The sequence below is a fragment of the Protopterus annectens genome, chromosome 12.part0 (assembly GCF_019279795.1).
Source record: "Protopterus annectens isolate FY-2018-M chromosome 12.part0, PAN1.0, whole genome shotgun sequence".
NCBI lineage: Eukaryota > Metazoa > Chordata > Ceratodontiformes > Protopteridae > Protopterus > Protopterus annectens.
The window spans coordinates 410280861-410304904 of record NC_056746.1 but is presented as its reverse complement, the minus strand read 5'-3'; the positions used below and the strand labels follow the sequence as shown (position 1 = coordinate 410304904).

Sequence of the window (24044 nt, the reverse complement as noted above, 5' to 3'; positions counted from 1 at the left end):
AGAAAGCTGAGAAAATATCAGTAAACAAGAAAGTGTTAGCAGACGGGGGAATTGAGCTAAGAATAGTTGCTGGATTAGGTACTATGGGAAAAGTAGGCACAACTACTGCATTCACAGCTTTCAGATCTTGGACAAATCTAGGTGTCTTTGCCAGGTTTCTTTACTGGCAAGATGGGTGTATTACAATGACTCCTAGAAGGGATAATTATGACTTGCTGCAGCAGTGCTGAAATAACTGGTTCAATTCCTGCTTCTTGCTTCTTCTCCTGCAGAAAGATTATATTGTGCTAAAATGGGCAGAGGTTCATGATGTTTTAAAGTAATTTGTACTGGTGTAGCATCTCTAATAAGTCCTACCTCATGTTCATGAATTGTCCATAACTGCGAAGGAACTGTATTTAGTAATTCTACGTCTGATAGTTCTGCGTGAGTAAGGAAAGAAAAAAGCATTTCCTCACCCAAAACACCTGCAACAGCCCACATCTGCATCACCAGAGACTCATTGGGAACATTTAAATATATTCCAGCTGGTGTACAGATTATTGTACATTGCAACTTACAGAGAAGATCCCTACCTAAAAGACTAAGGGGTGCAGAGGTTCCAATGAGAAAAGCATGTTGGTCTATCAATGGTCCCAACTGAATGGGAAGTGAAACTGTCTTGGGGTAGTCTAAAGAGACTCCAGATACCCTGACACCTCACACTGAGTTGCAGAACAAAGGGAGATTCTTAGGCATGGAGGCATTTAACATTGATCTAGTAGCTTCAGTATCCATTAGAAAGGGAATATTGCTGTCTTGAACTTTAATGTTAATGAGTGGTCCTTTCAGGTGTATAGGTATAAAAGGAAATAGCTGTGATTCCTGTTCATGGCTAACCAATTTACCTTGTTGCCAAGCTGGTGGCTGCCAAGGAGTGTTCCATGTAGGAGGTTGTTGCCTCACATTTTGGTGGACATTTTGCTGACCTAGTGGTGGCAGCTGATTATCAAATGGATTGTTAGACTGCATTAGCACATCTGCTGGCTGCAGGAAAGGACAACTGTCCCTCCAGTGACCATTTTGTTTGCAATTAAAATATGGATTTGAATTTTATCCCTGTCCCTGCCTTGTGAATTTTGGTTATTAAAATTCTGAGGAAATGGTCCTTGATTTTGCGAAAATCTAAATATATTATGTCCCCCTCTTCCTCCTCTATTTTCCCTCTATTTCTGATAAACTGTTGGAGCTATAAATTTAATAATTTTTTCTTGTCACTCCTCTTGTCTCTGTCATTTTTCATGAATAAGGGTGTCTGCTAAATACTGGACTGGGTTAACAAGTTCAGGAAGCTCCAAAGTTGGCCAGGTTAAGCAAACCTTTTTAGCTGGTCTTGAATGGGGGACAATAAAACATTGTCAAAAGCTGCTGAGAGACCACTTGCTGCTGGACCTTTAGTAGGTTCTGTATAACCTGAGAAGGCTTCAAAGGTATCTGTCATAGACTGTAAATAAGATTCAATTGACTCATTCTCTCTCTGTGTGACTGGGTTTATCCGGGACCAGTTAGATACGGGTGGACATACTGCAGTAATAGCCTGTAATTAATGAGTCCTAGCTGCCTGAAAAGCCATATGCTGGGAAATAGGGTCTAGTATATTAGCATGATCCCAACTACATTTAAATAGATCAGGCAGAATGGATGTGTCCATCACTGCTCTGAGATCCCCTAAAGTAGGATTTTGCAGCTGAACATGCCCTTTTAAGATTCTTGTATATTTTGCTGGATTTGTTCTGATTGATGGGAGAGAGTCCAAAATAGTCTGGAAATCAACAGCAGACAAAGGGCGGACCACATTTATAGTGGAAGGTGCTACTGCATCTCTGCCATATGCTGGGTTTGGGACATGTTGCGGAGGATGTAGATGGGTAGTTGGAGTAATTACATTGTCTCCGTATTCTTCCAAGGAGGAATCACAATCATCTTTATCTGGATTAAATTTATCAGGACTGAAATAACCATCCCCATCTGTAATTATTAGGAATTGAGTAACAAATTTACATGAGCATAGTTTTTGCCGTCTAGGAAGAGAAGATAATGTCCCCTTTATATGTCACTTCAGAAAGCTAGTAAATGTATGTGGTAATTTAGACCAGGTACTGTTTGAAACAGAAGAAGAGGAAGAAGTTTCAAGTTGGCTAGAGGAAGGAGACAAGTTAGGAGGTTGCATCATTTGGCTAGTGGAGGTGGACAACTCAGAAGGTGGACCTTCCTTGAGAAGGTGGTGTAGTAATAATCTCTAAGGTGGAAGAAGAGATAGTAGAATCTGGCTGGTCAGGGGAAGATGGTGGTGCATTATAAGATGGCAGTGGTGCAGTGGTCAAAACCAAGCAGATGTCATTAGATGCTTTGCCATGGCTAAGTTGTAATTTCTGTAGTTCTGTAAGGGGATAGAGCCCATAACCACACTGTCCATAACAGTCAGAATGTTGTAGATGATTAACCATCTTATTAGCCACTTGTAACTGTCTTTTAAGTTTAGCTGTGTTATGTTTTAAACTATGAACTATAGAATATTTTTTTCTATCTTTAGTTTCTACCTGTCATGTGTTAAAGACTGACCAGCAGCCAGCAGGCGCTTTATTACCTTTTTCTCTAAGTCTTTTTTGTAAGTTTATCAAAATATTTTTATGAAAAGTACCTACAGGTGAGCTCATGCCATTTATCTAAGTAGAGACAGCTGTCTTTGTTACAATTCTGAAACATATTTCTTGCAGGAGTACCATATTCTGGTTCTTTTAAAGTTCCCACATTCACTCCCATTGTTAAGAAAATGTACAATGTTAATATAAAAAATAAAAGATATCCCACTCACGTACTAACCCACATGCATACAAAAACTACACTTACCTGCAGAAACCCAAAAGTCTGGCAAGACTGAAAGTTCCAAAGAGAGGTGCCATTATGAACTGATGCTACAGAAAATACACTATTCAGAAAACTGTTGAAGGGCCCAGTAAAGTGATTTTCTGTAGAAGCAGTTCAAAGAAAATCTGAATGTTTAAGGCACCATCTGTTAAGATTTAACCATAATAAAATAAACTTCAGTCATTGGCAGATTAAAATACAGTTTATTAAAAGAAATAACACATGTGGGAGACAATACTCAGGAAGTCATGTCTCCCCAAACAAAAGAATTCATGATCTTTTTATAGGAAAACTTTAACAATGTAACAAACTTTATCAATCATATCATTGCTAGCATCCAGTAGAAAAATGCTGACTAATACAGTTCATAATACAGTTTATTCTTCAGAACATTACTAAATATCTAATAGAAATATATAACTTGCTTGACTGAACAGAGTCTGTAAACTGTTTGCAACATGTATTGATATTATAATTTTTCCTGTATTATTTGTTCTGTATGTTGTGTTTGGAGCTTTTCACCCTAGGCCTCTGCTGAAAATGGACATGTATCCAGTCGGACTATCCCGGTCAACAAATGAAAAATAAATAAAATAAAATAAATAAATAAATAAATATGTCACATTTAATAAATATAGATCTGCAATGTCTTATCTACATTTCTAGATTAATATGAAATGTTTCCTTTTATCATGTGATTTAGAAAGAATGCTGCCTCAGGCTCAAGTAATGAAACTTAATATGCTGTACTTTTCCATGTTTACACTTACGCTGTTGCAAACACATGTACTAAACTTCCAGGGCACGTAAAATTTCATTTTAACCCTTTACACTTGGTTTTAAAGCCAGTAATAGGGTTAATATTAGCATTAGCACATGAGTAAGATGCAGGCCCTAGCCAAACCCTCCTGTACCTGTTTAACTTAAGCTGAGCCACAATGTATGTCACTGAGGTTTGAAAACAGCTAGTCTAATTTGCAAGACCATGGAAAGTATCATATCTAATCAATTAAGCAATTATGTTAAACATCTCATGCCAATGGATTATAACAGTTTGGTTTTATTGAGGACAGATAATGACTACTTAGTTTGGTAAACTTCTTTGATATAATGTAAAGGAAATGTTGATAGAGGTGGAAGGGCATGTTCTTTGAGTAGGACAGGTGACCATTTTATTGTATTTACAAATAACTATGGTAGCAGGGACACTAATAAGGCACTTGTTTAGAAAGGAAAGTACAACAGTAGAAGGTGGAAGGTGCACACAAACCATATGCTGGCAGACACAGATAGGGGTGGTATGGACACAAAAGGGTACAACAGTCAAACAGTGCAGAGACAGACAGAGAGAGATGGGGAGAAAGAAAAGGAGGCTAACCTGTAATGGAGAGGACTGAATTACCAGCAAGGGATGGAGGGTATCACACAACGAAAGGAAACAACAAAGCAGAGGATTGAGTAGAGTAAAGATGGCCAGTCTGAATGATCAAGTGAGAAACCATCCTGATAAAGTCTCTTCCATGGCTAATGGCATTGGCAAGCTCTGATTCTGTTGGTTTGATGTTCAAGACTGGTCAGCCACATGACTCTGTCAGCCACACCAGGAGGTGATCCTTGGTCCCAGCACAGGAGTCCAGCTGCACCTTTGATTCTGAAAAATCATGCACTTTATAACAAATGATGAACAAGAGACCCATCCAGGGTCATATGAGAAGCTGTTGCCCCTCCTCCTCCTCCTGAGAGGTAGCCATGAAGGCCACAAGTAAGTTATCCAGCTTGCCTTTAACAGCAGGACCTTTGTGTGCCCACCAAGAATCAGGACTTGTGACCACTGGTGGCACAGCACCAGGTGTGTTAGTTGGAACATATCCAGGTTCTACCACCACTCCACAACATGAACTACACCTGCAGAAGGTAGGAGGCAACAAGAGAAAGAGAGTGAATAAAACACATTAGTACACAAGTGAACAACAAACATGATTTCAGTTGCACATGACAGAAACCGATGTAGTATATGTACCTCACCAACAGGACAACCTGTCAGACATCTTTGGACAGGCCTCCCTATTGAAAGCAATCTCAGTGGCTGCTGAAAAAAAACAGAGACTGTTCAGTACAATGTACCTCTTTCCACCAATACCATGATGTATCTTACATAGACATGGCTCATAAGCAAGAGAAATGCCATGATCCAAAACATGCTCCAGGGAAAACAATGCCTCCTTTACATAGGTCATAACAACAAGGTCAGAGAGAAAACAGTAACTTCAGTGTGATAATTTAACAAAATGTCATATCAAGTTAATCTGCAGCTGAGCATGACATGACATCAAACATAGGACAGGGGCATAACAATTTACTGTCCATGAGGGAGAGGAGCTTACCCAGACAGAGAACATATAGTAAAATTACTATAACAATTAGTGTTAAAGCAGCAAGACCATACCATTGAAATTGCAGAATAATGAATAACCATAACATCGAGCCATCTGTAGCTGATGATGGCAGCTTGATGCATATGGTACAATCTGATGGCACAATGGCATTGTTGTTGGTGCTAACACTGGAGGGCATGCAGACATTCCCCACATATGAAGTGACTGTGGACAGATAGGATTAACCTCTGTCATCACCTGTATTTAGTACTGACTGTCCTGTCACTGTAACATCCATCAGCTGAATTGCCTCTAAAGTGTGCACACCCACCATAGGGGAGAGGCATGTTGGTAGTCATTACTGCCATGATGCCAGGACTTTCTGTGACAAAGCTACCATACTTGGCAACAATCAGTGGATATAGGTCAGTGATCCAGCCATAGACCATAGTAGAGGTTTTGAGTGTGCTGTGTGGCCTGTGAGTGGACATACAACTGCTGCAGGGACTACTTTTTGCCTCTGACAAAATGTTCACCACCTTTTCTTAAAAAAGGAAGAAGCATTTTTTTGTTTTTTGCACTTTATCCAGCTTGTGTTTGCCTAGCAAAACCCTACTGACAAGAGGGATATTCTTCTTGGTCATGAAAGAAGTACATTCAAATTAAAATAAGTGTTTATCATACATGAATGTTCACTAATTAACTTGCTTATATCAAAGATATGTATGTAAATTATATGTGTGTGTTATAATATGTTGTTGAAATGTCATAAAACTGTTAGCTATGCCATTGGCTTACATCTTACCAACAGTGTGTAAACACTGCTGTGCATAATAACAGATACTCTGTCTTGAAAATATACTCATGTTTATGTAAAAACAAAATAAAAGTTGTTAAGTTGTGCTGCATGAGCGTGTAATGCAAACAAATAAATTAAATAACACATTTTTCAAACACTGGTTAGTATGGCACTGTAATCGTTATTTCTATCAGAATGAAAATCTTCATGTGACACCTTTTAAATGATTGTACCTTAATAGCTGGTAATCTCTGTAAATGAGACAGTAAAGCTTAGTAAACACTTCCTGTAACAGACCCCTAGGTGATGGCAACCTTTGCATACCATTTTCTATTATGTAGCTAATGTTTGCTTGTATGATTATAAGGCAAATTGAGTACCAGAGCTTATTCAAGGTCATGACTACATTACATCTTAAAGGCTAGTCACTGCCGGAAATTTCTGTGCTTACCATTGAGGCCTATTTGTAGCATCTGGTGGGTCAAAAACTGAAGCACTTGCAAAATATGTGAACGAGTCACTTAAAGCCTGTTTTAATGATTTAAAAAAAAACGTGTTAAAAGACTTGTGGCATTTTCTGGAGAAACTTGGTAAGCTGCAGTTTGATGACACAGTTGTCTTTGTCACTACTGATGTCAAAGATTTTTTCCTGGTGATACCCCATAATGTAGGCTTGGATTGGTTTGGTGAGACATTATATACTCGGAAATCTTTTGAACAAACCAAGGTACAGTTGTTGGTGAATTTAATGGAGATGATTTTATGATACAACTTTGAGGGCGGGTACTACAGGCAGATTAAAGGAGCAGCCATGGGTGCAAATATAGTATTGTGGTAGTGGGAGATGAATTATGTTTTTAAATGTGAATTTTGGGATTACGTGGTGGGTTATTATAGATTTTTAGACAACGTGTTACTGATTTGGAAGGGACCTATGGACATGTTAGTGGATTTTTTTTCAGTATTTAAACAATACTGCTGATTTTTTGAAATTTAGGATGAACATTGATAATCGAGCGATTCATTTTTTGGACTTTACCTTGACAAAGGATACAGCTAATGGGAGGTTTGTTTCCAATATTTTTGAAAGTGTTTATCCCTTTTGGCAAAAGCGTAAACTTGTTAAAGGGCAGTTTGTATGTATTTTGAGAATGATATCTGATTACAATAAATTGTTTGTGAAGGTTAATAAACTAAAAGTGATGTTTATGGAAAGTGCATACCCTGAATGGTTGGTGGATGAGGTTATCACTCAAGTTCTTGGTGAAAGGCATGGGCATTTTAAGCCCATTTTGAATGGGGGATTTTTTAGTATGGAGGGTAAAAATAACCACTGTAATGGCAACTTCAATTTAGCTATGGTTTTAACTTAAGACAGTTTGAATTCATAGTTACAGAACATTATCAGTAGTAACTGGGATGGAGTGTTTAGTAGACTCATTTTTGGAGAAGCTGGGTGAGCAGCCAAGGTTTGGATATAAAAAGGGAGAAGTTTAAAGTTTAAAAAGTATTTTTGAATGGATGTTGTTGGGAAGGGAGGAGGTAAGAATGGCTTAATGTGGATCATGCTTACAGTGCCAATACATTTATGAAGGTACAAATGTTACAGTAGCCTCCTTCCCAAGGGTAACAGGTTCAATTGTAATATAGGTGGTGTTGTTTACCTGGCTCAATGCTTAACCTGTGATGCTTTCTGTATTTGGAAAATGGAGAGGGCTTTGAGGCAGAGGATTTATGAACATCTTCACGCAATAAATAAAAAAGATGAAAATAATGCCTTGTCTAAGCACAGCATTGAATGTAGGGATTTTAAAATATTTTTTTTTCTTGGAAAGGGTTCCAGGGAACATTTATTTGGGAGGTGGTGGTGGTTGGAAGGCATTTTTAGAAAAAAGAGAATTGGTTTGGAAGATTAAATTAAATGCCACCCATCCCTTGGTATAAATGACAAGGTTTCAGTTAATAGTATGTTAAGGTTAAGGGCTGGGCGGTTATGATTTTGTAAGTTGGTTTTGATTATTTAAATGCCCTTGATAAGCCATATAATTATTATGTATTATATGTAATCGATTTTAATAAATGTTTTTGTATTTGTGTTTTTAAATTTTACTATTTTACTGAATGCTGTTTGCAAATGGTGATGGACAGGTTGACAGACGAGATCAGACAGGAGTCCCCGTAGATTATGATGTTTGCAGATGACATTGTGATCTGTAGTGAGAGAAGGGAAGTAGGGAACAGGTGGAGGAGACCCTGGAGAGGTGGATATATGCTCTAGAGAGAAGAGGAATGAAGGTCAGCAGGACTAAGACAGAATATATGTGTGTGAATTAGAGGGAGGATAGAGGAATGGTGAGGATGCAGGGTGTAGAGGTGGTGAAGGTGGATGAGTTTAAGTACTTGGGATCAACAGTTCAGAGTAATGGTGAGTGTGGAAGAGAGGTGAAGAAGAGAGTACAGGCAGGATGGAGTGGGTGGAGAAGAGTGTCAGGAATGATTTGTGACAGATGAGTACCAGTAAGAGTGAAAGGGAAGGTCTACAAGAGGGTAGTGAGACCAGCTATGTTATATGGGTTGGGGACAGTGGCATTGACAAAAAGGCAGGAGTCAGAGCTTGACGTGGCAGAGTTGAAGATGTTAAAATTTGCACTGGGTGTGACGAGGATGAACAGGATTAGGAATAAGTATATTAGAGGGTCAGCCCAGGTTGAAAGGTTTAGAGACAAAGCCAGAGAGGCAAGATTACGTTAGTTTGGACATGTGCTGAGGAGGGATGCAGAGTATATATTGGGAAAAAGATGCTAAGGATGAAGCTGCCAGGTATTAGGAAAAGAGGAAGGCATAAGATAAGGTTTATGGATGTGGTGAGATAGGACATGCAGGTGGTTGGTGTGACAGAGCAAGATGCAGAGGACAGGAAGAAATGGAAACAGTTGATCTGCTGTCATGACCCCAAACAGGAGCAGCCGAAAAAAGAAGAAGAAGACTGGATGCTGTTTTTGATTGTTTGATTGAATAATTAATTTGAATTTGTGTATATATAAAGTATTGCAGTTTTAACTTCCTATGTTTTTGATGAAGTTCTATAATGCAATGGATGAAAGGTAAAATAATATGTAAGAGTTATTTGTGTTTTTTTTTTTTTTTGCAGTTCTGTTATCTGCAGTCCTCTGACATGGTTGTACTTGTACAGCATTTTTTCTTTTTCATTTTTTTTTTTGGTTATGTCAAGCACTTGTGATCAGAGGGTTTATTGAAGAAAAAAGAGAAAGCAAAAGAAGGTCATAATCTTCATTCCTTGCAAGTTTATATGTCTTGAAAAAGTGCTCGTCAGTAAAGAAAGCTTGCTGTTTGTGGTTCTGTGTCTATTCATTATGTCAAGTCAGTCATTTTATTATTCTGTCAATAGTATCTTATGAGTTCTGTTAGTGACAGTCAGGGGATTCTTTCTTCTTAAGCCATGAGGCAAATTAATTTTAAAAGCATAAACCTGACTTAACTGAGCTATCCATTCCATATTACAAAATGCATGTAGAGACACTTGTTTTAGCCATTCCTACCCACGGGTATAGTTTATTAAAATTTAAAGGTATTATGTCAAAAAAAAGTATTTTTAAATTGCAGCTATGTAAAAGCATACTTATGATAACTAGAGTCCCTCTATCTAAGGTAAACATGTCAGAGGGTGTAATGCAGATGTTTAAGGCAATGATTCTAATGAACTTCCTCCTATACTCCTGTGTTTGATTCCCACAATTTCCACTTGCAAACTGTGGCTTTAAGCTAGTGACTTAAGTAAGCAGCACTCCTTGATTGTGCCTAGTGGGCTTATGGGTAATGTAGCATATCAGCCATTAAAGGATCCACCTGAGCTAGAGTAATGACAAAAGTAAGTGTTCTACTTGAAGTACACTTGGTGGCTTTTCATGAAAGTCGTTTCTAAGCGTAGGCATGAGCACTGGCCTTAATATTGCTTCTGGTTTTCCTGAAGTCCGGATTTCTAACTACATCGGTTAATATTGGCTCCGTGGCACAGCAGGGATATATCCCTGACTGTAACCCAGATGACATGGGTTCAAATAATGACCTGGCCACTGGAGGGGTTGACATGGAGAGGGTGGCAGTAAGCAGGTAATGATGGCTCACATCCAGTGGATTGAGAGAGTTGGGTGATTTGATTTCTGTGTTGTTGGTGCATGGCAAGAACAGGCATACAGCATGTGGCACTGCCTAATGAGAACAGGGATACAGCATGTAGCGCTGCCTAATGAGAACAGGGATACAGCATGTGGCGCTGCCTAATGAGAACAGGGATACAGCATGTAGCACTGCCTAATGAGAACAGGCATACAGCATGTGGCTTTGCCTAATGAGAACAGGCATACAGCATGTGGCTTTGTCTAATGAGAACAGGCATACAGCATGTGGCTTTGCCTAATGACAACAGGCATGCAGCATGTGGCACTGCCTAATGAGAAAAGCTGTACAGCATGTAGCACTGCCTAATGAGGACAGGCATACAACATGCAGCACTGCATAATGAGAACAGGCATAAGGAATGTGGCACTGCCTAATGAGAACAGGCATGCAGCACTGCCTAATGAGAACAGGCATACAGCATGTGGCACTGCCTGAGAACAGGCATACAACATACAGTACCACTGCCCAATGAGAACAGGCATACAGCACGTGGCACTGCCTAATGAGAACAGGTATACAGCATGTGGCACTGCCTAATGAGAACACACATATAACATGCAGCACCGCCTAACAAGAATGGGCATACAGCATGCATCACTGATAAGACATACATGCTTGACTCTGCCTCTGATGTTCAAGAATAGTGTATACTCTGAAGGAAAGTGCTTCAGACTGCTGAACTGATGTAGGATCACATAAATGAACAGGAGAGGGGGGAGAGTTTGATAAAAAAAGAACACCCCTGAGCTCTACATCATGAAAGAGCTTAGGGATAAGTAGGATTTTCAGGTATTAGCTCCAGTCTGGAAGCCAATTATAATGATGGGAAAGGTTCTTTCTAAAACACTCAGACAGCTAAAATCTGGAGGGGTTCAACCAGACCCATAGGCCACCAGGACAAGGACATGCTATTCCCTCAAATGCAGAAGTACATGTTCAGGTACAGATTGAGATATGAGAAACTTTTGTGCGTGCATGATTGATGGCTACCTTTGGCTTGTTCTCATGTCATCCACTGGTCACCCCCCAATCAGGCATGAACAAATGGACTCAAGACCTATAGTAGAGAAGCTGCTGACCAGCAGGCAGGAAGGCAAAAAACATAAAGAAAATAAAGTTGTTGAATCATTTAGTGTGTGGACTTTATGTTCAGTATGTAACAGCTTGAGTTTATTGGTGCAGAGGATAGGATTTTCTCATCAAACACAAAGCACCAAGAGCTGCCGTTCTCTTCCTTTACATTAATTTAATGCTAGATTCTGCAATTCTCATCACTTTAGAAAAATAAATATTCCAAGAGTGCACCAATATGCTGTCAAAGAACCAATGCGGTTACGATAATAAAACTCCTTTATTAAAACAAGTGGCACCAAAAACAGTAAGCACTTTCACGTTCTTCCAACGCTTCTTCAGACTTCAATTACACTCCATGTGATCCAAACTTTAAATACACTCATAATTGACACATTTCCATAATTAACAAATAGTCTTTGTGCCATTAAAGTCCTAGTGCCTATTAGGTTAAAAACATAGATGCACTAAACATTTGAAACAACTATAATAAAATAGCTAAATACTTAGTTACCAATCTTTAACAAATATAATAAGCGATGATGTGACAACATCTTGTTTAAGAACACACATATATCTCTAGTTATGTTCTTATATGATACATGTAATGATAGACTTAGTATTAATGTTTGAGAGACCTAGCTGCCAAAATGGTTTCAGCATTATTTTATCGTTTAATCCATATTTGTGTGCTTGTAACCTAAGAATCCACTTGCTTTCTATCTCTTCTGTATGGTTCTTCATGTTCCCTAGCTTATTATTTTTTCTTACTAATTCTAACACTCTAAACTTAAAACTATGTGTTGACCCATATTCCATTATATGTCGTGCTAAGGCATTTGTAGTATTTTCCTTATTGACTGCATATATATGTTCTCTAATGCATTCACGTAGTGTTCTGTTGGTCTTCCCTACGTAGTACTTTTCACAAAGTTGGCATTGTGCTAAATACACTAAATCTTTCATTCTGCAGTCTGCATAATGTCTAAAAGTGTAAGTATATCCTGTATAAGGATGTGAGAAAATATTACCATCAGCTATGTATCTACACTGATTGCAAGTGTGACAAGCGAAGGTCCCCATTCTCTGTGACTGTATGGATTTTACTTCCATTTGTTCATAGCATAAAAGCCTTTTTAAAGATTTCATATTCTTATAGGCTATATTTGGTGTCTCATCCACTAAGGTTTTGATATTGTCGTCCATGACCAACAATTTCCAGTTGTTCTCTATTATTCTTCTGATTTGTCCATTTCTGTTTGTAAAGGGAATGATCAATCTATTCTTCCCTTTCTTATGTACATCTGTTTCTATGATGTTTACATCTGTTGCTCTATGAAAGAACGGTTTACCTTTATGTGCTCTTAATTTGCCGCATGAAAATATAGTGTCTTGTGTCTCAGCCTTGTTATAGCCTCTTAATGTAAAGTTTTCCACTAATTTATCTTGCTGTTCTTTAAAGGCTGTTTCATGTGTTGTTAATTTCGACACCCTAAGTGCCTGATTTTTCACAACATTGGAGTAAGTATGTCTGGGGTGCATGCTATTACGGTGCAAGAGGCTGTTCCTCCAACAAGATTTCCTATAAACTTCAGTGTCTATCCTGTTTGACACTTTGGTTAACTTTACATCAAGAAATTCTATGGTGGTACATGAATACGCACTCTCAAAAACAAGGAAATTTGATGCACCCCAGACATATTTACTCCAATGTTGTGAAAAATCAGGCACTTAGGGTGTCGAAATTAACAACACATGAAACAGCCTTTAAAGAACAGCAAGATAAATTAGTGGAAAACTTTACATTAAGAGGCTATAACAAGGCTGAGACACAAGACACTATATTTTTATGCGGCAAATTAAGAGCACATAAAGGTAAACTGTTCTTTCATAGAGCAACAGATGTAAACATCGTAGAAAGACATGTACATAAGAAAGGGAAGAATAGATTGATCATTCCCTTTACAAACAGAAATGGACAAATGAGAAGAATAATAGAGAACAACTGGAAATTGTTGGTCATGGACGACAATATCAAAACCTTAGTGGATGAGACACCAAATATAGCCTATAAGAATATGAAATCTTTAAAAAGGCTTTTATGCTATGAACAAATGGAAGTAAAATCCATACAGTCACAGAGAATGGGGACCTTCGCTTGTCACACTTGCAATCAGTGTAGATACATAGCTGATGGTAATATTTTCTCACATCCTTATACAGGATATACTTACACTTTTAGACATTATGCAGACTGCAGAACGAAAGATTTAGTGTATTTAGCACAATGCCAACTTTGTGAAAAGTACTACATAGGGAAGACCAACAGAACACTACATGAATGCATTAGAGAACATATATATGCAGTCAATAAGGAAAATACTACAAATGCCTTAGCACGACATATAATGGAATATGGGTCAACACATAGTTTTAAGTTTAGAGTGTTAGAATTAGTAAGAAAAAATAATAAGCTAGGGAACATGAAGAACCATACAGAAGAGATAGAAAGCAAGTGGATTCTTAGGTTACAAGCACACAAATATGGATTAAACGATAAAATAATGCTGAAACCATTTTTGGCAGCTAGGTCTCTCAAACATTAATACTAAGTCTATCATTGCATGTATCATATAAGAACATAATTAGAGATATATGTGTGTTCTTAAACAAGACGTTGTCACATCATCGCTTATTATATTTGTTAAAGATTGGTAACTAAGTATTTAGCTATTTTATTATAGTTGTTTCAAATGTTTAGTGCATCTATGTTTTTAAGCTAATAGGCACTAGGACTTTAATGGCACAAAGACTATTTGTTAATTATGGAAATGTGTCAATTATGAGTGTATTTAAAGTTTGGATCACATGGAGTGTAATTGAAGTCTGAAGAAGCGTTGGAAGAACGTAAAAGCGCTTACTGTTTTTGGTGCCACTTGTTTTAATAAAGGAGTTTTATTATCGTAACCGCATTGGTTCTTTGATAGCATATTGGTGCACTCTTGGAATATTTATTTTTCTACAGTGCGCTGCTATTATCCAAGGTGCTTAACTCCACAGGAACAGTTTGAGAGGAAGATATGGTCACCCCAGAACAAAGTGAGGAAAAGGAAAAGTACAGAGGAAGTGTACGAACAACAGAAAAAGGCATTGAAACCGATAAACAAGGCTTAGTCGTTAATATTTCCAGGTATGAACTCAATCAATATGAACTTTCAGTTCTCAACAGAGGGCTGAACTTCATACCATCTGGCTTTTCAGATGTTACTGACTTAATAATTGATATCAAGATGTTTACTAGGAACATAGCATTGAAAATGATGTATGGTGATGGTGTTTCACGCACTATGGGCAAAGAATGTAATGGTGCTTTTAAGAAGCCCTCCACCTATATGCCGCAATTGCATGCGTTACTTGATGTCTTTGAGCGTGCTTGTGAAAGTGATTTAATTGATCTTTATAATAGCAATAATGTCAAACCAGAGTTTTTCAATATGACTAAAGACGAGAAAAAAGCTGTTTCTGATTTACAAAGCAATAACGAAATTGTTATAAGGCAGGCGGATAAAGGGGGAGCTGTGGTGATTATGGACAGAGATATGTATAAAAGTAAAATTGAAAATATGTTAGCAGATGAAGGCACCTATCATCCTTTAAGTAGAAGTCTACTAAACAACTTGATAAAAGGTGTATATGGTCATCTTTATGATCTTCTCTTAAGTAATGTTATAGATGCAGATTTATACAAATACTTTTTGATAGAGGATCCATTGGTCCTCACGTTTAGGGGCCTTCCTAAAATTCACAAAGTGCTCCTCGACCCCCCACTTAGACCCATCGTCTCCAGTAAAGGCTGGTTAACGGAATCATTGTCTATATTTCTAGACAAACAGTTTGAACCGATGGTTAATAATACAGGCTATATAATAAAGGACACAAAACAATTCCTAGAAGATCTAGCTCTATCGAATAGTCGTACACCCATTGAAGAAAATGATATTTTTGTAACTCTTGATGTTAGATCATTGTTCACGTCTATACCTAATAGTATTGGTATAGAGTATGTGAGGCTTTTTCTTTCAGAAAAGGGAGTTACTAATAATAAAGTCATACAGTGGATGTTACTGTTAGAAATAGTATTAGAGAACAATGTTCTATTATATGAAGACATGTATTTCCTACAGAAAAAGGGAGTAGCGATGGGTACTCCATGCACAAACTCATATGCCAACTTGGTGTTGGCATATTGGGAAGGATCTTACGTCTTCAATAAAATGTCCTTTACTGAGCATATTAAATATTATTGTCGATTTGTAGATGATGTGTTTTTTGTGTGGCGAGGGAGTGAGCAAGAATTATGTGAATTTGTAACATATTTGAATAGCACAACAAATTTCCTTGTTTTTGAGAGTGCATATTCATGTACCACCATAGAATTTCTTGATGTAAAGTTAACCAAAGCGTCAAACAGGATAGACATTGAAGTTTATAGGAAATCTTGTTGGAGGAACAGCCTCTTGCACCGTAATAGCATGCACCCCAGACATATTTACTCCAATGTTGTAAAAAATCAGGCACTTAGGGTGTCGAAATTAACAACACATGAAACAGCCTTTAAAGAACAGCAAGATAAATTAGTGGAAAACTTTACATTAAGAGGCTATAACAAGGCTGAGACACAAGACACTATATTTTCATGCGGCAAATTAAGAGCACATAAAGGTAAACCGTTCTTTCATAGAGCAACAGATGTAAACATCGTAGAAAGAGATGTACATAAGAAAGGGAAGAATAGATTGATCATTCCCTTTACAAACAGAAATGGACAAATCAGAAGAATAATAGAGAACAACTGGAAATTGTTGGTCATGGACGACAACATCAAAACCTTAGTGGATGAGACACCAAATATAGCCTATAAGAATATGAAATCTTTAAAAAGGCTTTTATGCTATGAACAAATGGAAGTAAAATCCATACAGTCACAGAGAATGGGGACCTTCGCTTGTCACACTTGCAATCAGTGTAGATACATAGCTGATGGTAATATTTTCTCACATCCTTATACAGGATATACTTACACTTTTAGACATTATGCAGACTGCAGAACGAAAGATTTAGTGTATTTAGCACAATGCCAACTTTGTGAAAAGTACTACGTAGGGAAGACCAACAGAACACTACGTGAACGCATTAGAGAACATATATATGCAGTCAATAAGGAAAATACTACAAATGCCTTAGCACGACATATAATGGAATATGGGTCAACACATAGTTTTAAGTTTAGAGTGTTAGAATTAGTAAGAAAAAATAATAAGCTAGGGAACATGAAGAACCATACAGAAGAGATAGAAAGCAAGTGGATTCTTAGGTTACAAGCACACAAATATGGATTAAATGATAAAATAACGCTGAAACCATTTTTGGCAGCAAGGTCTCTCAAACATTAATACTAAGTCTATCATTGCATGTATCATATAAGAACATAATTAGAGATATATGTGTGTTCTTAAACAAGACGTTGTCACATCATCACTTATTATATTTGTTAAAGATTGGTAACTAAGTATTTAGCTGTTTTATTATAGTTGTTTCAAATGTTTAGTGCATCTATGTTTTTAAGCTAATAGGCACTAGGACTTTAATGGCACAAAGACTATTTGTTAATTATGGAAATGTGTCAATTATGAGTGTATTTAAAGTTTGGATCACATGGAGTGTAATTGAAGTCTGAAGAAGCGTTGGAAGAACGTGAAAGCGCTTACTGTTTTTGGTGCCACTTGTTTTAATAAAGGAGTTTTATTATCGTAACCGCATTGGTTCTTTGACAGCATATTGGTGCACTCTTGGAATATTTATTTTTCTACAGTGCGCTGCTATTATCCAAGGTGCTTAACTCCACAGGAATATTTTATCAGTATAATTCTCATCACTTATTAAACTAGAGGTGTGATTTGTTGAGCAGAAAATTCAGACTCCTTTGTTATCTAACAGCTATAATTAGTCCTCCTTTCATTTCTCCTGTGAATTACATACTTCAAAGCAAGGGATCCATCCTGGTTATTTAGTAAGCTCGCAGACTCTGGTTTATATTCATTGGTCTATTGATGCTGGAAGAGACTGCTTTTTGAACAAAATGTTAGTAATTTGCTCTTTTAGTCTTGTCTGCATACATGGAAAATGAGGTCTTAGACTCCCTATAGACAAAGATGATCATCCTGCTGGCCGTATGTTACGTAGTAACCATTTTTGATTTCACACTGACTGAAATAGAACCATAGCTGAAAAGGGCTGTTAAATATTCAGACTTCATACATAGACTACTGTGTTTCAATTGTTATAATCAGTAGCATCATATGAGGCAAGGGTTTCCCCCAAACTGTTCTAATAGTAGGCCTTCTTGGCAGCTTAAGAACAGTGACTATGTAAACAGGACACATGATGTTCTTTGATAAGCAGTCCATCTGAAGGTGTGTTGTATGGTATGTGTCATGAATGCCTTCACGACTTTCTGTGATCTATCAGAAAGTGATCATTTCATATTTGGTTCTTCTCCTCCTTCTCTTATCTTGGTTCCATCTACAGCCATCTGCCATCAGGAATGTCCACTAGCTCCTCCTCTGTTTTTTATTCCAACATTTCTGGCTTAGCCCTCAAAGATTGGGACTCTGTGAGTGGGACAATCCTGAATGTAAGTGTCTGAGAAAGTGGTTGGAGACAAGATCAGGGTAAGTCAGTAAGGTACCATCTTGACAACTGTGAAGGGCTTCTTTTCTTATGCCCTACCCATTGTCCCTCTCCACACCCAATGTGCAGTGATATCAGTGTGCAGTTTGCTCTGTGTGACAAGAGGTCCAGTCTTCACTGAGTACCACAGCTCTAAACAGAAAAAAAACCCTCCTTCCTCTGGGATAGCAGTGCTGGCAAAAATTCTACCCCCCCCCCCAATTCCTTAGGGATTAACTCTGATTATTCAATTACTTCAAAACTGTTCTCAGACTTTTTCTTTATAAGACCAGCCATGTGTCAGTTAAAGTTACTAAGTGATAAAGATTACGGAACAATTTTTCCCCATACACCTCAGTGTATGTTCACTGCCGTACAACATTTTAACAGCTTCATTGTCTTCACAGTCGTATAGTCATTTCCTACCAATAAGGCACACATGTCTGACAGGGCTTAACATTGTACTGAAATACTCATCAAATGGAATCATCATTGCAAAAGTTAATTAGTTGCAAGTTGCTGGTTTTAACACTGAAATCTAGTTAACTCTTACTATATCTGTTCCACTGCATAGCTGTTAGTATATCTAAAAGCATGCAGTGTCACAGCTGTTAGCACATTTTGTTAATGCATATGAAAGATTGCAATGTCACAGCTGTGAGTACATGCTATTAGTATATATGAAAGCATGCAGTGTCACAGCTGTTAGTACATGCTGTTAATGTATATGAAAGCATGCAGTGTCACAGATTAGTACATGGTATTAGTATATATGAAATCATGCAGTGTCACAGATGTTAGTATATGCTGTTAATGTATATGAAAGCATGCAGTACCACAGCTGTTAGTACATGCTGTTAATGTATATGAAAGCATGCAGTGTCACAGCTGTTAGTACATGCCGTTAATGTATGTGAAAACATGCAGTGTCGCAGCTTAGTACATGCTATTAGTATATATGAAATCATGCAGTGTCACAGCTGTTAGTATATGCTGTTAATGTATATGAAAGCATGCAGTATCACAGCTGTTAGTACATGCTGTTAATGTATATGAAAGCATGCAGTGTCACAGCTGTTAGTACATGCTGTTAATGTATATGAAAGCATGCAGTGTCACAGCTTAGTACATGCTGTTAGTATATATGAAATCATGCAGTGTCACAGCTGTTAATATATGCTGTTAATGTATATGAAAGCATGCAGTCACAGCTGTAAGTACATGCTATTAGTATACATGAAAGCATGCAGTGTCACAGCTGTTAGTACATGCTGTTAATGTATATAAAAACATGCAGTGTCATAGCTGTTAGTAAATGCTGTTAGTGTATATGAAAGCCTGTAGTGCCACAACTGTTAGTACATGCTGTTAGTGTATATGAAGTCATGTATGTGTGCAAGTATTTCAGAACAATGTTGCTGCATAAAATGTATTGGACTTTAAAAACAAAAAAGTTTATGGTAAGTCTCTTTGTAAATGTATAAGTGCTAAGTAATGCTTCTGTTCTGGACCATTCATTTTTGTTGTTCCTTATCTTTCAGAGTGCTGCGAGAACAGTGGGTCCGAGCAAAATATGAAGCTAAGGAATTTGTTTACATTGAAAAACAGGAACCATATTCCTCAGGTAAGGATGAAAGTTGTTTAAAGTTGGATTAAATATGGCAGCAGTTATTTCCCTTAGGATTACAGATTCCTTGTGCTGTCATAGGTTCATATTTGCATAGGTTCATAGGTTCTTAGAAGGCAATTGATATAGTAGATCATTAAGAGCCTAGCTACAACATTTCCATTATTTGTTCTATCTGTCAATAAGGGCCATAGAGAACTGTCATGAGATGATTTATAGGTACCCACCCACTCACTTGAGGTTGCTTAAAGAAGTCTGCTTTGCATGGTGTGAAGTAAGAGTCTACTCCACAAGTTGGTGGGCCTTTGGGACAGATATCTGTCATGCCAACAAGTTCTGTCAAAACAGATACTACAATAGAGATCTGGAGTGCTTGAATGAGAGTATATAAGTTTACCAGTTTTGCAGATGTGTAAGCGATCACATAGCATGAGGTCTGTTATGGCCCTAAAAGCCAAGCAGAATTTATTACACATGATTTTGTAAGACATTCAAACCAGTGATTGCAGTTCCAGTTGCTCAGAATAACTTGGGGAGGATATATCTGAGGTTTTATTTGTAATCATTGTGTCTCAAAAGCTGAACAATATGTCTGGATAACCACATGCCAAAGGAGGCATTATATTCCATTATGGGTGCAGTCAGGGAGCAATAGAAAGAAACAGTGACATCCTCAGATGTGGAAGATATAGTGGCAGTGATTATTTGTACTAGGTAGAAGACTTTTCTAATAATTGTTGACACATGCTGTTAAAATGAGAGCTCATCACTGATGCACTTATTTGGGCCTCTGGTAACAGCATTAACTGTAAGAGGAGTATTGTCAAGTTAGCAGAAACAAGTGTGTTCTTGTATATTGGACTGCTATGCTGCATGTTTTGCTATGAGGTTTAGACCATGGTCTGGATATGGCACCTGGAATTATTATGGCTAAGGCCATTCTGTATTATATGGGTATCAGCTGTCAGCTGGAGTACCGATATCTCCAGTTTTGTAGTCAAATAGAGACCATTAATACTAACTTAGACATCAGAAAAATATAATCTAAATAGGAGTGGGTCCAACATGCAACTCTGTGGTCCTCCATTTGTGTCATACCTTTTAGAGGAAGGTGTGCTACCAGCTCTCACCATATGGTTTGTTTCCATTAGCCATTTTTTGATTCACTGTGTTTACACAGGGGCTGTTATGTAATCAGAAGTGCTTATTTATGTCAAGAAAGCATGGGGTAATGTCAAAGACTGGATCAACGTAGGTGGAGTTCACTGAAAGGCCATTATTCTTTGTCTCATTCACCCTCTCAAAAAAAATCCACCAGGTTCAGTAGACAGGACATTCTGTTCACGAAGCCAGCAAATATATGTTACTCTAGCAACATTCTGAATTTATAAGAGCAATAAATAAAATCTGTCCCTGATTTTGGACCTGTGGCCCCCATAATTTTTGGCTTTGTCCATAATTCTTGATACAAGATGTTGACAGGTGTGCACTGACAGGCGGCTGCAAAGCACATGGCAACACAGTCTCATAATGCAAACTGCTTTTTGTACTATCTGAAGTGTCAAAATCATGGCTCAATGTTACTGTTCTGTGCCTCAAGTAACTTTATGATAACCTTACATACCCCAACCCATTCTGTCTTGATTACTGTATCTCCTACCTCTGTGGTAGGTGCTGCTCAAGGTCTCTTACCCCCACTTTTGAAAATAAGCAGTCATTTTCCGTCTCCTCTCTGTAATCTGCTGTAATCTGTCATCAAACGGAGGCAGTGCTAATTGATTGTCCTGGTTCCCTACTGGGTGGTGAGAGGCAACTCTGAAAAATAAAGTGTAATTGGCATATAGATAGTACAGTTCTCAAAAAATGTCTTGCTATCCTGAGGATCACAAGTGGAATCCTTAAAATTTCAGTAGAATTCTGTATGAAGACACCCTTGGGCAAGAGTGTAATTCCAGGTGTAATCATTAATGAATCATGTGGGTGCTAAGTGCTCACTGCTAGCACACAACATTTTTATGCAGTTTGGTACAATTTTGTTTTCCTACATCTGCAAATTAAAGGTGCCTAAAAGTTTATTCTTGTGTATGTTCCGATGCCGATGTTCCTTTCATTTAGCATGCCAACAGCAGCATATTAAGCCCTCATCACTTATAATGTTTGCTGCCTCTGCTGCTGCTCATGGGCCATCCCAGTCGTTTGATGCCATCTTTGAAATACCTTTAAAATATGCAATTAAAATAACCTTTTTTTATAAACACACTACATCTGCAAGACAAATGCAGCCAATTTATTTCTTTCCTGGAAGCCCTCAGATGACTTATGCCACATTTTTTTGCTGAATACGTTGTAAATGGGGAATCTTTTACAGAAGACTTTGGTGCCTACTGCAATGTTTTTGAGGCCGATGTGTGAACCACTGATAGCAAGGAAAGGGAATGGGGAATGCAAAAAGTAATTTCAAGAAAGTCACTGACAGGTCAGTGTTAGATGTTAGATTAACAAGTTTAATTGCTATAAATTGTATGTAATGTCCTAATACTTGTTACCTCAGACCTACTGTTGTGACATGGCATGATGATTGAAACTCCTGCTGTAATCTGCATTTAGAATCTATGTTGTCCAGATTTTTGCCTGACATTTCTGACCTGTTTCTCATAATTAATTTTTTTTTTTGGGGGGGGGGGCAAATCATTTGCAAATCATTGAAGACTGAAGTCAGAAACTAATGACAGGCATTTGAGTTTCAGACTTCATATCCCTTAGAAAAAATGATACAAATACAAAACCTGTCATTGTATTGACTTTTGAAGTTTGTAAGAACAATATTTAAAATGTGTCCTATTTTTGGCTCTTTGTCCCCTCATTATTTATGGCTTTGTCCATATTACTTGTTCTAAGAGGTTGAGAGTGGTATGGCTGTAGCTGGCAGTATAATGTAACAGTTATGATGATAAGCCATGAATGAATTGAATGCTATATGCTAAGGTTTGATTTCTACAGTCTTTAGTTACATAGTTTGTGATTGTGGACAGCTTACTTATTTACAGTAAAAGTATTACTTCTCCCTAAAAGCAGAATGTTTTTACTTATGGGCTTTATCAGATGATGAAGATAATTTCCTATGTGCCTGTTTTCTCTGTAGCAGTGGATATTTTCATTATGGTGTAACACATAAAAGAAGACAGTGCTACAGAATGTATTAGTTTAACTGTTAACAGTGTTACAGACTTGCATAATTCAAATGGCCAAGTAGGTGAAATATTTATATACTACACACTAATACACATAGTTTATGTAAGTGTACATATAGAGAAGGCATTAAGTTCCAGTCAAGATACAAAATAATAACATTTCTTGGGCTTCACATTTCTAAAATGAAACAAAAAGTAATATAACCTCTTGGATTCTTATTTACAAGGTTAAGTAAATCAAATGCAGACATTTAGTTTACAGTTCCACAAACAGTATGGTTTCCTTACACAAACCACATAGCCTCTCCAGGAAACAGACTGTCACAAGCTGCTAAGCCTGTAGGCCTTGCCCAGGCTTCACTTCCAGCACTTACTCACAGATACACCCCCTTGGTATATTACATGATTTAACCTTGACTTAAATGATGTGCTGTGCTGTGATCTTCCACATGATCCTCCAGATGAGAAATTAACTTTCTGCAGGTCTTGGGACTATGAACCTTTTTTATAGCATGGTAATTAAGAGCTTATTACTTCATGATAAAAATTGTTCTCCTGCCCAACTATGAGAATGTTCCCAGGCCCAACACTCCAGCACACATTTAAAGGGACATTACCCATTTTATATATCAAACATGTAGCAGTAATATCTTTATATCTATAATCTCTTTTTTATATATGCATACCTCTATCTGAACATACCCCCCCACACACACACACACACACACACACACACACACACACACACATATATATATATATATATATATATATATATATATATATATATATACATACACACACACACACACACACACACACACACACACACACACACACACACACATGGTTCCCATTCAGAATGCAGGCACTCGGAAGGATGATATCAGAAAGTGGACAGGTGAAAATGTGACCAGTTCAGAATGTAAACAGCGATAAGTGGATTGCTATTTCTGGGAATGTCTTTGTACAAGTGGGTTAAGGTAAGAATAAGGGTTGGGTAAGGGGATAAGGTTAGTGTTGTGCATATGTGTTGGTGTGTCTATGTCTGAGCTTGTATTTTGTTGTTGTTATGGGAAGGGTTTTCCTAAGGTAAGATACAGGGTTAGGGTTAGAAACAGGGGCAGGGTTTGAGTTAGAATGTA

The 24044-nt window shown here is 37.6% G+C and overlaps 1 protein-coding gene across 3 annotated transcripts in view; it reads left to right on the top strand.

Annotated features, from left to right (window-relative positions):
* ADAP1 (ArfGAP with dual PH domains 1) overlaps window positions 1–24044 on the top strand; it is a 1397730-nt gene that overhangs the window by 735880 nt on the left and 637806 nt on the right. For all 3 annotated transcript variants that reach the window (XM_044089521.1, XM_044089522.1, XM_044089520.1), the window contains one exon: window positions 19623–19705. In XM_044089521.1, coding sequence (XP_043945456.1) covers window positions 19623–19705 — 83 coding nt within the window. The remainder of the gene's footprint in view (window positions 1–19622; window positions 19706–24044) is intronic.